The sequence below is a fragment of the Rhinoderma darwinii genome, chromosome 2 (genome assembly GCF_050947455.1).
Source record: "Rhinoderma darwinii isolate aRhiDar2 chromosome 2, aRhiDar2.hap1, whole genome shotgun sequence".
Taxonomy (NCBI): domain Eukaryota; kingdom Metazoa; phylum Chordata; class Amphibia; order Anura; family Rhinodermatidae; genus Rhinoderma; species Rhinoderma darwinii.
The window spans coordinates 84,860,445-84,872,889 of record NC_134688.1 but is presented as its reverse complement, the minus strand read 5'-3'; the positions used below and the strand labels follow the sequence as shown (position 1 = coordinate 84,872,889).

The window sequence follows — 12,445 nt, the reverse complement described above, 5'->3', positions numbered from 1 at the left end:
CGACGTACTGTGCAGACGACCTGTTATTTACGCGTCGTCGTTTGACAGCTGTCAAACGACGACGCGTAAAAATACAGCCTCGTCAAAAGAAGTGCAGGACACTTCTTTGGACGTTTTTGGAGCTGTTTTCTCATAGACTCCAATGAAAACAGCTCCAAAAACGGACGTAGAAAACGGCGCGAAAAACGCTGCGAAAAATGCGAGTTGGTCAAAAAACGTCTGAAAAGCAGGGTCTGTTTTCCCTTGAAAACAGCTCTGGATTTTCAGACGTTTTTGGTCATTACGTGTGCACATACCCTTTCTCCTATACAGGGATCTTGTCTTCACTGCGGGGAGGCTACCAGGTCGCTACCTCTTGAAGTGGTCCCGGAGTAGCTGTTGGCCAAACAGTCTGGATACAGGCACTGGCAGATTCTACCTTGATAGGTGGAAGCTTCAGGCTTGACACCGGTGTTAGGAGGCAGACTGACAGCAGGCAGCTGGATAAAAGCTGATGGGGGATAGCTGGACACTGGCGGATAGCAGATGACTGGATACAGGCAGATAGCAGACAGTTGGACACAGGCAGGTAGCTGGACACTGGCAGACAGCGGATAAATGGATACAGGCTGACAACAGATAGCGACAGCGGACTAGAATCAGATGCATTCAGGAATGCTCGCAGGATATAAACAAGAATATTCCAATGTTTTTCAGATACATGGTGGATAGTAGATGTGCCTTAAATAGTCCTGAGGGCAACAGGGATGGGTTGAGTGACTTATTAATTTCGCACTGGCCCTTTAAGAGGCAGTAAGGACACTGCGGCCACAAGCAGAGGACTCCAAAAGATGCCAGCAGCCTGGGAGTGGAGCAGGCCACCCGCAGGAAGGATCGCTGGAGGGAGCGAGACCCGCTGCCGGCGTTACATTTATAGGAATCCATTAGTCAGACAGAGGCCAAAATAGTGTCCTTACAGTACACTGCAAAAAATGAAGTATGGAATGGCATCGTAGACTACACTATTCCATCCTGTAGTATCTGTTTAAAAACATATTCTTTGAATGGATACCATATTAGCCTTTGGGTGACGGATGCCATCGTATAGAGCACTCCCTAGACTGAACAGATTTGTAAACACTTCTCAGCTGAGAGCAGGCCATTATGTACCAGTTTACGGCCTCAGATTGTAAACACGAATGTTCTTGTTTACTGACAGCAAACAAAGATCTTCAAAATGTTGAGGAATTAAAGTTAAGGGTATGTGCACACGATAGCAGGCATTTACGTCTGAAAAGACAGACTGTTTTCAAGAGAAAACAGCTGCCTCGTTTCAGCCGTAATTCCTCCTCTTCGCATTTTGCGAGGCTTCTCTGACAGCCGTAAATTTTGAGCTGCTCTTCATTGAGTTCAATGAAGAACGGCTCAAATTAAGTCTGAAAGAAGTGTCCTGCACTTCTTTTGACGAGGCTGTATTTTTACGCGTCGTCGTTTGACAGCTGTCAAACGACGACGCGTAAATGACAGGTTGTCTGCACAGTACGTCGGCAAACCCATTCAAATGAATGGGCAGATGTTTGCCGACGTATTGTAGCCTTATTTTCAGACGTAAAACGAGGCATAATACGCCTCGTTTACGTCTGAAAATAGGTCGTGTGAACGCAGCCTAAGGGGGAGCTTTAGTAAGCGATATGCGGCAGTTTTCTAGCAGATTTCTAGCTAATTTTGGCGCACTCCAGTTTTGTGCAATACTTCGCGACTTTTTTCGAGTTTACACTGCTCTCGCCTCTTTAAAAAAAAGTGGGTTCATTCTGAGATAACTAAGCCTTTTGCTTCCTCACAATAACCCTTAATAACTAAAAAAAGACCTTAAAGGTATTGTTTGAGATGATATTTTTTTTTTTACAGGAACAGTGCCACTGCTGTCCATGGGTTGTGTCTGGTATTACATTTCAGTCCCATTCAGGTAATATTAAAAGAGGTGCAATACCCGACAGTTCATGATGGTGCTTTTTTGGTCTGATTAGGGCCAATATCTTTTCGTGTAAGGCTAGGTTCACACATTGCCTGGCGTGTTGTTTTGGCATCGTTTAGCCGGCATGTGTTGGCATACCTTTTTATAAATTATATTGGAAAGTGTAGTGGACTATGCACTCCAGCATCAGCATTGTGAGAAACTAGACATGGACCGCACAATCCACAGTATATACGTTGATCTGAGCCGCTAGGCATTATTTATAAACATGAACATGAGGTTCTTTGTTAACATTTTGATCAAACTGTATAAGCCCACTTGCCACTTCACGGCTCTTTCAAAGTGGGTCCCTACTCTATCGGTTGCAGCACCGCATGGCGCCCACCGCCACCGCAGCACCGATCCTGCAGAGGGGGCAACCCAGGGGCCCAAAAGCACGAATGCTATCAGGTTATGCCAATCCTCCTTGGCTCTGGGCTACGTCCCCCCACAAGTGCAGCACCACAGCAACAGATGCCACCCCACAGCACCACAACATGTAAACAGACTATGCACTCTAATAAGAGAGCATTCCGTAAAAAAGACATATTGGTCCACATTTACTAATGATGTCATGGCAAACTTAGACCAGGCAGTCAGAAAATGCGCCAAATTTATCACAGTGGTGCATGCTTTGGTGCATCTGGCATGACCTGTAGGACACTTGTCTTCCTTAGGGCTTATTCAGACGAATGTATAATACGTCCGTGATACGCGCGTGAAAGTCACATGCGTCGCACGGACCTATGTTAGTCAATGGGGCCGTTCAGACAGTCCGCGATTTTCAATCAGCATATGTCCGCTGCGTAAAACTCACGAAATGTCCTATATTTGACCGTTTTTCGCGCATCACGCACCCATTGAAGTCAATGGGAGCGTGAAAACCACGCAAGGCACACGGACGCACTTTCGTGTGCCGCGCCTGATGCGCGCTACAGTAGTCAAAACTATGAATGAAAACAGAAAATCACCACGTGCTTTTCTGTTTACAAACAAAAACAGAGTGTCATAATGATGGCGGCTGCGCGAAAATCACGCAGCCACACATCATATGCTGATGACACACGGAGCTTTTGCGGACCTTTTGCGGACCTCGTGTGAATCCGGCCTTATACCACATTTAATTTGGCTTATGTTGTGGGAGAAGTTTGCGGCAGTTTATTGTTCATAGCTGGCATAGATTTCAGATTGTGGCGCACCGACAGCCCAAAATGCGCCAAATTTCTGAAGAGGCATGCGCCTCTTGATAAATTTAGTGTATCTTACTCTAGTAGGGTTCTGTTTAAGACTGGCGATGAAATGCAAGTTTAATAAATTCTCCCCATTGTTTATAAGATAGTTGTACAGGATACAAGGTGGAGTAAGTTGGGAGATGCTACACTTGTCTACTCCCCTGTCTGCTCTACTCCACACCTCAGATAGGAGACAGTGAAGGGGGTTTCAGGATGCATCTGCTGCCGCACGCCACGCTGTGCAGGTGGGAGGGCATAAAAAAGGTAAGGATATAGTCAGTCCTTGTGGTGTCAGGGGGTCCTGTGGTTGCAACTGCGATTGCTGCGACCCCTATAGCTACGCCACTATGTATATGCATTTAGTGGTTTCGTAATGTAGTGCCCATAGACTGCTCTAGGCGTTTATACAGAGGCACAAGGAGCTCATGGAATTCAGACAACTATTTTTTGTGCCTTGTATAGATGGCATAAGGCAAGCATAAAAGAGGACCTGTCACCTCTCCTGACATGTCTGTTATAGTTAATGTGTGTATTCTTCTTAATGTAACAATTCTGGAACATATTTTCTGAGAACTCGGCTTTGGGACATTCCTCTGTTATTCCTCAGAGGAACTTATGAATAAATTGACAACTGGGTATTACCAGTTGGGGGTGTGTCTCTACAAAGACTGACACTGTCCAATCAGTGTTCACAGCCTCAGACTGTGTAGAGTCACGCCCATTTGACAAGGGGAAGGGCAAGTTTTTAACTTGTTCATAAATTTCTAGTAGGAATAACAGAGGAACGGCACAACATAGAGTGCTAAGAAAATATGTTCCAGAATTGCTTCATAAAGATTACAAGTATTTACTAAAATAGACATGTGAGGAGAGGTGACAGCTCCTCTTTAACTCACATGTGGACCTACTCACACACAATCATTTTTTAGTTGATGATAATTGTGACAAATTTGATTAGAATTAACAAAATTTGGAATTGATCTTTACTCTAAGGCTCTGTTCACACTGCTGTTAAGGTCTATGACATCAGGTTTCTGAGCATTTTTGATGGCCAGAATAGTATAGGCTGTTTTTCCTGAAGAAAATTGTAAACATCACGGACCCATTACTAGACAATAGGATCCTTTAGGATCTGCTAGAATTCATTACACACCGGGTCTATCATAACTGTCGTGGCTTTTATGAACAAAGCCATGACGCTAGTGTCTACAGAGCTTTAAGGCCCATGTCAGGCCGTGTAATAGTACCCTAAGTTGCCAAATCTTGTCATGCACAGTTTGTATGCTCTTCCCGATTTTCCTTAAGGTTCTATAGTTTTCTCCTAGACTCCAAAAACATACTGATAGTTTAAATGACCTCCTATAGAATTGACCCTAGAGTGAGTGTCTCTTGATAGAGAAACCATATTGCAAGCCCCATTAGGAATAGAAATTGATGTGACGATAATTTCTGTACAGTGCTGCCGAATATGTCGGTGCGATATAAGAAAAGAGAAAAAAAAAATCTGCATTATCAGGGTATGTGCACACGTAGTGACCAAAAACGTCTGAAAATCCAGAGCTGTTTTCAAGGGAAAACAGACCCTGCTTTTCAGACGTTTTTTGACCAACTCGCATTTTTCGCGGCGTTTTTCGCGCCGTTTTTGCTGCGTTTTTTACGTCCGTTTTTGGAGCTGTTTTCATTGGAGTCTATGAGAAAACAGCTCCAAAAACGTCCAAAGAAGTGTCCTGCACTTCTTTTGACGAGGCTGTATTTTTACGCGTCGTCGTTTGACAGCTGTCAAACGACGACGCGTAAATAACAGGTCGTCTGCACAGTACGTCGGCAAACCCATTCAAATGAATGGGCAGATGTTTGCCGACGTATTGTAGCCCTATTTTCAGACGTAAAACGAGGCATAATACGCCTCGTTTACGTCTGAAAATAGGTCGTGTGAACCCAGCCTCAAACAGAAGAATCAGAAACAATAATTGACTGTGAGGAATGTTCAACACAGCAGTCATGGATAACAAAGAATTGTTTTCTTTATGGAACACATGGGTAATATGAATCAAAAATGCACTGATCACATTTCTTATCATTTTTATTAAAATGTCCATCATGCCTCCCTCTTAGAGACGGGTCCCTGACCCACATCACTCTGTCCCTCTTTCCTCCTGAAATGTCCCTTTTCAGGCTCTTATCCCATCCTGTATATTATGTCTTGTATATGATTTATTGCTGTTTGGTGCTGCTTAGATTCTGCAGACTTTTTTTTAGTAATGTGTAAATGTAAGACTTTAGGAGAACATGTAGATCTGCTGCACAGTGATCCTTCAGTGACCCTCTATAATGTTGGGAGGCTTCATAAGCATCTTCATCCAATAATATAGTCCCTGTCCAAAAATCCCTCCTACCCCTCACTAGTGAGGGACTAAAATTGTGTGTAGTGTAGGCTGGGCGCAGCCTTCTCCCTCCTTCCCAGCCCAGCTCTCCTGTGTGTGGCTCCATCTCCCTTTCTCCTCCTTCTCTCTCCACTTCCAAAACTCCTTCCACATTCTCCCCCTCCCAGGTCCCTCCTCTTACACAGCGGTCCTGTAACATGGTGATGTCAGAGGGGTGCAGACACAGCTGCCTCTCTTTCCTTCACCTTCAGCAGAGATGTGCCAACCTGATATCAGCCAGGGACCAGACACAGCCTCCCTGCCCAGAGCAACTTCCCTCCTGACTGAGCTGCTGATTGGCTTCTAGGGATAACAGAGGGGGCACAATTGATCAAATATTAAGGGGGGAGGTAGTGAGGAAAAACAAGGAGAAGGAAGGAGTGAAGAACACACAGGAAAGACACCACAGAGAAGGAACAGGTATTGTAGACATTCAGTATAGAGGTTTTACAACATTACATGTACATACAGGATGGGTAAACTGGGTACATGGCACAGGCCAGGGGTAAGAGTGCAGGGCATTTGAGGACAGGGAGATTTACTGGACATGCTGCTTTATACTCAGATAGACACTGCAATACATTGCAGACACAGCACAGGCAGTAGTATATAGAATAAACAGCAGTGAGTGATACATTGGAGATTATTGTGCAAGTGTAGGATACTTTAAGACACAGCACAATAAATAAGCTACATACATAGTGCTGTATACACACACATGTCACACTGACTGGGATGTATTTGGAAGGTAATCCAAGTACTGTGATCAGTATGAGAAACAGCTGTACGTAGATGAAGACAATTCATGCATTAGAAATTATATAGAAAGTCCACAGCAAAATGCACAAAACAACCTGCAGAGAGACAGCGATGTACTGACAGCTATTGATATACCATGATGACATATCAGCTACATCTTCAGTAGCTCCATCAGAGTAAACAGCACAGCAGATCTATAAGGGAAGGTTGTAAAGAATAGTTGTACATAGGAAAACTACATATAAGGAGCACAGCTAGGGAAAAGCAGAACATATCATATATGGACTATACAGGAGGGGAGTACATAACATATCTAAAGACAAAACACATCACATAGGATTTGATTGTTTGGCACCTGAGGCGGCTGGTAAATGGATTACATCTACAGTTTGGGGTGGGCAGTGTTTGTGTCCATGCAGAGGGATGAAGCAATCTCTACACTAGGGATATAAGGCTCTGACTGGGAAGGATCCTGTGTCCCTACAACTGGATTATCAGGTACTGCTGTGTGATCAGCCTATGAGTGTGGCAGAGCCATGATGTCAGTGGTAATGCAGTGGGTATGTGATGGAGCTTAGTGTATATTATGGTATGTGATTGTATTGTAGAGTCATTGCATCATACATGTATAGGCTGCCTGAGCTGACAACGTGCTGTGCAACTTGCATAGGGAATTGTCTGTTTTGAATTGTCTGTATAAGGTTTGTATGTTTATCAACATTGACTTAGAATTGATGCTGTATACATGTGTGTGTTATATAATCTAATTTATAGTAATAATATGTATATTTTAAATAGAGGCAAAGCTTGTGATGACCTCATGTAATTGAGGGGTTGTAGTTGTTTGTTTATATACTAGGCAGTAAACATGCATAGGAACATATATAGTGTACACATATACATTGCAAATTGTGGACCACTGGCTTTATGAAATAAATGTAATTTGTGGGCAACACATGTGTATATAATGTACCTGCTAAATGGTAAGGTGTAGAAACAGTGAATATACATTATGCTTTACATTACATGTGTGTACATTGTGTAGGACAGGCTTTACTATAAGTCATTTGTAAACAATACTTTGTATATGTAGTGTATTAGTCTAACCTGATAATTTATATAGTATGGAAACGTTTAATGCACATTGTAGAATGCTTTATGAGGATCATGTTTACCTTGGAGAATGAAGGATGACCTCTATGGCTATATGTGGTTTTCAATCTAACAAATTCTTCATATAGTATGCATTGCATAGACATAGGTTAGAGTAGACAAACCTCTTATGTGCATACATTATTAGATCTCCTCTGTAACACTACAACAGCTAGTGTCAGTGATGAAGTCAATACTAATATATAAATCTCATATTAATGTCTCTCTGTATTCATAAAGAAAACATAAGCACAAACTAGGAAAGAGCGCCACAGTAAAATCTGAGTATATTTTATGTATGACTATTTACTCCTCTGGTGATGTAATTAGCTTTTTATAAACCTCTCAATATTATATGTGTGCTGTTCTATTGTTGTTATCTGCTTGACTTATGTTAAGGAAAAATACAGCACAAGTGTGCCCAGAGTGCCCAGCCTGCCCGGGCACCCTGTGTGTGTTACCCACACTCAGCCCTCTTGATGCAGCTGTCTGGGGTTGTGCAGATGGCAGGCATATTTCTGCGTGTGAATGGATCACAGTGAGTAGGAGGTAGCAGGTGCTTGGCGTTCTGAGAACATTACTCTACTCATATGAGTGTGTGTATGTTTCCTGAAGAGGAAGCCATTGGATTTGTACAGGGTCGCTGACACATATTTGCAAAAAGGTACTGTGAAATCGGTTTCGATTGCTATAGTGAGGATTTCAGCACTGTGTTATTATGTAGTTGTGGTACTATTGTACTAAATCCTGTTTTTATTGCTTTTCCCTTTTTATTGACTCCTTCATTGAGGTAGTGACGATTTCAGCACCATGGAGAGCAGCACAGCACTGGGTCCTGTAGATCCAATACAGCTGCAGATTCAAGGGTGCAAAGATGTAGAGATATTCTGCACTGCCATCTCAATCACCTCTGTCTTCAGGTCTCATTTATGAACTCTAGATTTGTACACATTTGGCATATATGTGAATTTAGGAAGGGCTGTGCATCCAAGAACATGTCTAATGTTCTAGTGTCATGCATTGCTGGTGTTATTCAATAAAACTGTTCCTCCCTAGCATTTGTTTAGGGTCCCTGAATGAGGTAATGGGGATTTAAGCACCAGGGAGAGTGACACTCAGTCTTGTATTTCCACTAGCTGGTTTCACTGTTTGCTATGATTTTCCATGTTCTGTATTTTTCAGGATACAGCAAAGCTCCAGAGCATTCTAATACCCTTCTGTCTTTAGGTCTCATCTAGCTAAATTTGCACATAACACATAGTTGAATGCACAAAGACATGCTGTGTATCTAAGAATCCCTGATGGTGTTAGTATGTGTAGTTTAGTACTATTGTAGGTTTAAAGGAGATTATATAGCAAAGCATTTGTCTAGACTCCAGTCCCTGCTTGGAGCAGTGATGATTTCAGCACCATGGACAGCGCACTTGGTGTTGTGTAACCACTGCAGATTCACAGATTTCTATATGGGCTGTATATTTCTGTTTATAATGATGCATTAGTGCCAATTTATACTTAGAATGAACAAATAATTGTTATTTACATAAGATTATTTCTGTTTTATATTTTTTTGTAATAGATTGTACTGGTACATGTTTTAGATATTTGACCATTTTTAAAAGTCAAGGGGGTCTTATAGCAATTGCATATGTCTAGAGTTCCACATTCAGGTGCTGAAGATTTAAGCTCCATGTAGTTAGTTCTTGTAGATCAATGACGCTGTAGATTGTATAAAGGATTGTACAATGCATTAGTCTTCTCATTCACTTCTTTCTTTAGATCTCATTTAATAACAGGGTATATATACATACTGTATTTGAATGTACATTCATACGTAAAAGGAAGAGCTTATATATCAAGTGCATTTGTCTAGTGTCCCTTATTGAGATATGACATAGGTTAACGCACAAAGAAGTGCAGTGCGGTTACAATAGACCAAATTGTGGTATTTCAGATAAGTTCCTTCTGTATTAAATGGAGGCGGCTTATATGACAATGTATTAGTTTACAGTTCTCCATTGAGTTAGCAGAGCAAAAAATTATTCAGAATAATTTAAATTAGGGGTAAATAAATATGGATCTTTTGAACTACATTTTGATGCTGCCTCTTAATAAGTGAGGATTTCAGCACCATAGAGAGTGACAGAAGCGTGTAATCCGTATTCATTATAGAGATCAGTTGTAGTATGGCACCCATTACAGTCAATATGGTATCCATTACAAGGATCCATAGTTAAAATATAGATTCAAAGGAGATAGAAAAGGCATACGCCCTAGATGTTACAGAGCTTCTCGAAGAGAACATGGGTTGTATCTTAAAAATATAACAAAAAAATAAAAACATGCATTGAAGTAAATTTTTTAAACCTGAAAAAAAATAAAAGTTGGAATTATGATTTAAGTGTCATTTTGGTCTGGTTAGTACCACGTTGCTGGGATGTTGTAGTCCCCATATTACAAATCTGTGTCAAACGGATCCATTTTATGGTACCTATAGACTCCTATGGGTCCATAACTGTCTGCTTCCGATTTTATACAGGGGCATACAGTGGTATGTTCCATTGCATGCCATATTACAGAGGTATTACGGAGAATATGAAGCCTCATCTAGACAACAATGGTAGCCTACTGGTCCGTAGTTTAGAACTGTAGGTACTCCATTCCACTATACAAGGTCCATGTACACCGGTTTGTCATGTGCATGGACCCTAAGTGTACAACATGTCTTACATGATGTACACTTAATTGTATTCAGTCCCATAGACAGCTAATTTTTAGTACAGCGTCCAAGACTGTGTCCTCAATGACCCCATCATTTACAATATATTTTTCTTCTTATGTTATTTTAACGTAAGCTTAATTGCACTAAGAATACATTACTGTTCTAAGAAATACAGACATTAGTTTTACGAGGTAAATAATACTCTAATGTATCTGCTGTCCGAGGCTTATGCCAATGTGTGTGGTATTAGCGTTTGTTGTCAGTCCCGGGAGATTGCATTATACACTTAGATTACTTATAAGAATTTAGGCTTTTGTATCGTTAAGATGTGAGTAGTATTACATCGTTTTTAATGTATTACACTGTATTGTTACAGTGTGCAAATAATAACATAAGGAAATTATATTATTTTGTTATTTTTTCTATCTATTCATTGTTCATCTATATATAAAGATATTATGCCTTTGGGCAGAGTCCCTACTAGTCCATATTACACACCAGTATCTACTCTGTCTGCCAAAGTGTGGTGCCTTCTTGAGACACCATATTCTCCCCTGGCAGTAATACTTCTATAGAAGAATACCTTCATAACGCAGCATGTGATGGAGTATGACAAGATTTCTTTCTCACCGATTTATACAGAAAAACCCTCCATCTAAAACTAGAGACACTAAAAGTTACAGTAGGGGCATAATAATCTATTAATAATTTATATAATGGCAACATATTCCACAGCACTTTACAATTCAGTGGGAACATGTTAAGACAAAATCAGACATTACATAGTGACAAAACAAATTAACAATTCAAACAAGAGAAGTGAGGACCCTGCTCGCAAGAGCTTACAATCTATGAGGAGATAAGGGAGACACAAAATGTAAAAAGTGTTTGTTCAGTACAATGGTCCAGCCATCTTTTATACATATGAGGTAGTACACATAAAGCAGCATGAGCCGGTCACCAGCCAGTGTCTGTGTATGACGGACATGAAGTGCATTACGTTGCAAGGAGTGTGGGGGATACTGCTGTATAAAGGGGTCAGGTTCTGAGGAATAATATAGTAGTGGGAGGGGGGTAAATGAAAAGAGTCAGATTAGGGAATATGATAAACCTGTTTAAAAAGATGTGGGTTTTAGGGAACGCTTAAAACTGTGAATGTTGGGAACTGATCTGATTGTCTGGGGTAGTGCATTCCAGAGAAGGTGCAGCACTGTGGAGAGCTTAGTGGTTGAGAGCAATACGTTTAAATTGTATGTATATGGTCAAAAAATGCATTATTCTTTATATATATACATTTACAAACTTGCTTTTTCTTCAAAAGAAGTCCTGGGAAGTCCCATTTGAGGAGATTTAGAACTTGCAGTGGGTGGGCAGTTGTGCTCCAGGCACGGTTGACAAGTTTTCTTACACAATATTAACATATTCATATAACTAGACAGTGACTATAACACAACTGAATTTGAAGATTAGTTTATAAATATTAGCCCCCAAGTGATAGCAGCCTATACCAAAATTGCTGACATTGTCTTTCATCGAAATTAATAAAAATTATTTCTGGTGATTAACACAATATTAATGGTTCTGCTTTCTTTACAGGATTAACGACAATAATTGGACAGAGTTTACTTATCTAAGTTCCATATCTTTCTTATGAACTATCATGGCATGTCTACATGATACCCGCACTCCCTCTCCCTCCTTTGCCAGCCTTCTCTCAGATGGACCAATAAGACATCTGGACATTGATACACCTCCGGGCTGTACCCCAGAACAAGAACTGACCCCCACACAATGTGTATTGCGTGATATGGTGCGAACAGAAGTCACACTTCCAAATGATGATTCATCTCCCCTTACGCACAGTGTACCCCAAGAGCCACAAGAACCTGAGGACAGAGGTGGTGGGGGTGCAGCTGGTGGTCCCGGAGATGATAGACCTTGTCGTGCACTTGGAGATAGCCGCATGCAGTGTCAGGCTGGAGTTGGGTTCTTGGGTGGACTTTTTGGTTGTCTTAGGCCCGTTTGGGCTATGATTGGTAAAACGTATTCAACTGAACACAAGCAGCATGAAGGTAGGTGGCAATTGCCATTGTCAATGTGTGATGAAAGTTGCAGAAGGGATATATACTGTATGTATGTGGAGTCAGAGCTGATAGACGTACCTCTG

The 12,445-nt window shown here is 41.3% G+C and overlaps 1 protein-coding gene across 2 annotated transcripts in view; it reads left to right on the top strand.

The window, feature by feature from the left end:
* The window catches only part of MAP3K12 (mitogen-activated protein kinase kinase kinase 12), a 110,212-nt gene that overhangs the window by 46,805 nt on the left and 50,962 nt on the right, over positions 1-12,445 (top strand). Inside the window, exons 1-2 of one of the 2 annotated variants that reach the window (XM_075851862.1) lie at positions 5,843-6,905; positions 11,875-12,350. In XM_075851862.1, coding sequence (XP_075707977.1) covers positions 11,939-12,350 — 412 coding nt within the window. In that variant the 5' untranslated portion in view covers positions 5,843-6,905; positions 11,875-11,938. Of the gene's footprint in view, positions 1-5,842; positions 6,906-11,874; positions 12,351-12,445 lie in introns of those variants that run through there. The other variant, XM_075851861.1, reaches the window with a different exon arrangement.